This window comes from Nicotiana attenuata, chromosome 12 (genome assembly GCF_001879085.1).
Source record: "Nicotiana attenuata strain UT chromosome 12, NIATTr2, whole genome shotgun sequence".
Classification (NCBI taxonomy): Eukaryota; Viridiplantae; Streptophyta; class Magnoliopsida; order Solanales; family Solanaceae; genus Nicotiana; species Nicotiana attenuata.
In genome coordinates this window covers 4,440,339-4,443,738 of record NC_032000.1, presented here as the reverse complement: position 1 = coordinate 4,443,738, position 3,400 = coordinate 4,440,339, and the positions used below count along the sequence as shown (strand labels likewise).

At 34.1% G+C, this 3,400-nt stretch overlaps 1 protein-coding gene across 2 annotated transcripts; it reads right to left on the bottom strand.

Moving 5' to 3' along the window:
- LOC109235184 (heavy metal-associated isoprenylated plant protein 37) lies at positions 265-3,195 on the bottom strand. 2 transcript variants are annotated; one of them, XM_019401175.1, is made up of 4 exons: positions 3,092-3,195; positions 2,703-2,781; positions 2,478-2,553; positions 265-1,614 (listed from the first exon to the last, which is right to left on the bottom strand). In XM_019401175.1, the coding sequence occupies exons 2-4, from the start codon at positions 2,739-2,741 to the stop codon at positions 485-487; spliced, it is 1,245 nt and encodes a 414-aa protein (XP_019256720.1). In that variant the 5' UTR covers positions 2,742-2,781; positions 3,092-3,195; the 3' UTR covers positions 265-484. The 2 variants fall into 2 exon arrangements, with proteins under 2 accessions (XP_019256720.1, XP_019256721.1); XM_019401176.1 differs by having other exon boundaries at positions 2,703-2,778; positions 3,092-3,194.

Sequence of the window (3,400 nt, the reverse complement as noted above, 5' to 3'; positions counted from 1 at the left end):
AAGTTGACTACATTCCTCAAAACCATAAAAACAAACTATATAAAAGGACAGCCCGGGTCCGTCAAAGACGGGACCACAAAAGTTCATTGTATGCAACCTTATCCTGCATTTCTGCAATAGGCTATTTTTACCACTTCGAACCCGTAACCCTCCTAGTCACATGGCGACTACTTTACCACGACTCAAACCTGTAGCCTATTCACATGGCGGCAACTTTACCTATTACGCCAATACTCTCCTTTCAATAAAAAAAGACCATGTAATAAAACATGTTCTTCCACCATTTCAATAATACAAATGGATAAAGATAAACCACTAGAATTATACAAGATTAGAATTGTAGTACCAAGAAAATACAAATTAAACATCATATATTTGATGTTAATAGAAAAGATTGAGGACCTAAAATACTCCTCATCCTCAGACCATTTACTTCAATTCCCACATTACAAAATACTGTTAAGAAACCACCTAGTTCATTTCATCACATAATGGAACAACTACTAGGATTCTCATCACTAAACATATGAGAAGTAGTTGCAGATTGATCAACAGCAGCAGCAGCAGCAGCAGAAGTGTAATAAGGATCAACATAGGAAGTGTATGGGACTTGACCATAATTATTACTATTATCATTATAGTAATAACCTGTTGATGGAGGAATGAAAGGAGACCTACTGTACATCATCTGAGGTTGTTGCATAGCATGCCTGTTCTGCAAATTCATTAGCACGGACGATGGATTGTACTGCTGCTGTTGGACTCCATTGTTCATGTTCATTAGCATTGAAGCAGAAGGATTATGACCGCCACCGGCTAAAGATCCTTGCATAACATTATTTGGATGAACTCTAAATCCTCCTCCAATGGAATTACCATTTCCTCCTCCTACGCCTCCATTCAAGATTGCTGCAACGTTGTTATTAGTCATCCCGTTATTCCCATGAAAACCAGCAAAATTCATCATTGCATTTATGTCATTTCCCATTTTCGCCGCCTCACCAAGATTGACATTGACATGATTTTGGCCTCCCCCTAATTGAGCAGCATTGTTCATGTTCATCTTCATTGCAGCCATTGTTCTTTGGTCGATATTAGCTCCTGGATTTGGCTTCATTGTCATATTCTGAATAGGGACTTGTTTCTTGCCATTATTCACATTGCCAACATTGTTGTTCTTTGCTTTACCATTGGCCATAGCAGCAGCCATAGCTTTCTTCGCGTTGTTATTTGCTTCAGCTTGTTGTCTATAAAGAGCCATTTGTCTTGCTCTTTCCCTCATCATAAACCTCATCTCTTCCTCAGTACAACCATCTCCCTCATCATCATCATCATCCTCGTCGAGATAATCGACTTCCTCTTGCACAAGATTGACCTTTTGCTGATTCTGTTGGGATTCAAGACCCTTAATTAAACCTTGCTGCTTTTGATTTTTGTTGTTCTTGTTATCTTTGATGCAGTTGGGGTTTTGTTTCTGACTTTGATTAGTCTTTTGAGACCAAAGCTCAGCATGTTTACCAGCCTTAACTAATTTTTTAATCAAAGTTTCAGAATCTACACTACCAGAAACTGTCACTTTTTGCTGCTCCACATCTATGTTTACTTGATAAACACCTATACCAATAAAAAGGCAAAATCAAACAAGTGAAAAAGTTAAAAAACAATAATTAGGATTTAGGATAAATTATATCACCAATGCACTTTTTAATTAAACTCCCCAAAAGGCACTTAATCATAAAGTTCTAGTCTTTTCATCACATGAGTAGTTAATGAAACTATAATCACTCAATTAATTGTTAGTTCATCCCAAAAGGCGAAGGGAGCCCTAGCGTAACCAGTAAAGTTGTTAGACAAGTGACCAGGAGGTCACTAATTTCGAGGCGTGGAAACAGCCTCCTGCAAAAACGTAGAGCTAGGCTGCGTACAATAGAAACTTGTGTCCGGATCCCGCGCATAACGGGATAGGGCACGGAGATGTCCTTTTTTATCCCAAAAGGCAAGGAAAAGTAGCTACTGAACACTAGAGAAAACAGAACACATGCTCAAATTTACAAGAAACTAAGAAAAGCTACAATCTTGACATACCAACAGGGGAAAATTTTTACAACCAGTAATTAGGATAAAGAGAAAAAAATGAAATACCACTTTTTGTGACTGCTTTATAACAGGATAAGCAAGTTAAAATACTAATTAAACCCCAAAAGGAACTTAAAGTAAATGCATTAAACATCATTAAGTTCAAGTCTTTTCAAGACATGAGTAATTAATTAAACTATAATCACTCAATTAATTATTATTTAACCCCTAAAGGCAAAGAAAAGTAGCTACTAAACACCAGAAAAAACAGAACACATGCTCAAACTGTCAAGAAACTGAATAAAGCTACAATCTTTACATGTCATAACCAATGAAAAATACATTCTCAAAATAATGTAAAGTTTTAACAACAAAAAAAGATAGTGAAAAAAGTAATAAACCTTCAATTCTCTGAAGGAGCTTCTTCACTTTCTGCTTGCACCCATCACAATGTATATTCACTCTGAGCACACAAGTCTGAACAAGAACATAGCTAAATAATTATTAACAAACAACAAATGGTAAATTAAAAAAATTAAAAACAAACCAAAAGATGACTTTACATGGAAACAGCAAAAAACCAACTTTTTTCTTGAAATAAATATTCTAGAAGGGAAAAAAAATACCTGGATCTTGAGTAGCTTAAAGTCTTCATCTTTAGTCATTTCTTCAGATTTCCCTTTTATTTTTTGGAACAAAAATCTTCTACAAAAGGAAATAGTAAAATAAACACACAAAGCTACAAATATATATATACATATAAAATTAGACTAAAAAAGCAGAATTTATGAGTTCAACACCACCAAACACAGAAAGATTCTATCTTTTTACACTCTTCTTCACTCTACTTAAGTTTCACTCAGAAAAAACAAAGTAAAAAGAGCAAATGAGGGTGTGTCTTATAAAGACATAATAACATGTTTATAAACAAAATAAAATGCAAATATAAATAAAAGTAAGTATTAAGACAAAAAAGAGAGAAAAAAAAACAAAAAAAACTCAGGACTATACTTACAGAGAAAGAGATGAAAATGTCAGAGGAAAAAGGAGAGAGTAGAGTTGAAGCAAGTAGTAGTATAGTGAATTAGCTTTACTTCTGAATTGTGAAATGATGTGATTTAACGTTAAATACTGTGAAAGAAAAAAGGAAAAAAATATTTTTCAAATGAAAAAATAGTGACTTGACAGGCTGACTTCTATCTCTGTCCTCTTTGTCACATGCTATTATCCAGGAGTCTTTTTTTTATTCAATATTAATTAATTCAGATAAGAATTGTGTTAGACTTATTAAAATGTAAAAATATTATTCTAAGAGTTAAATTTC

Bases quoted from the DNA above. Each gene is read 5' to 3' on its own strand.
- LOC109235184 (XM_019401175.1), bottom strand. From the start codon at position 2,741: ATGACTAAAGATGAAGACTTTAAGCTACTCAAGATCCAG. The intron at 2,554-2,702 runs GTATTTTTTTTC...GTTCTTGTTCAG, and splicing joins TTAAGCTACTCAAGATCCAG to ACTTGTGTGCTCAGAGTGAA. The intron at 1,615-2,477 runs GTTTATTACTTT...TTATTGGTATAG, and splicing joins GCTCCTTCAGAGAATTGAAG to GTGTTTATCAAGTAAACATA.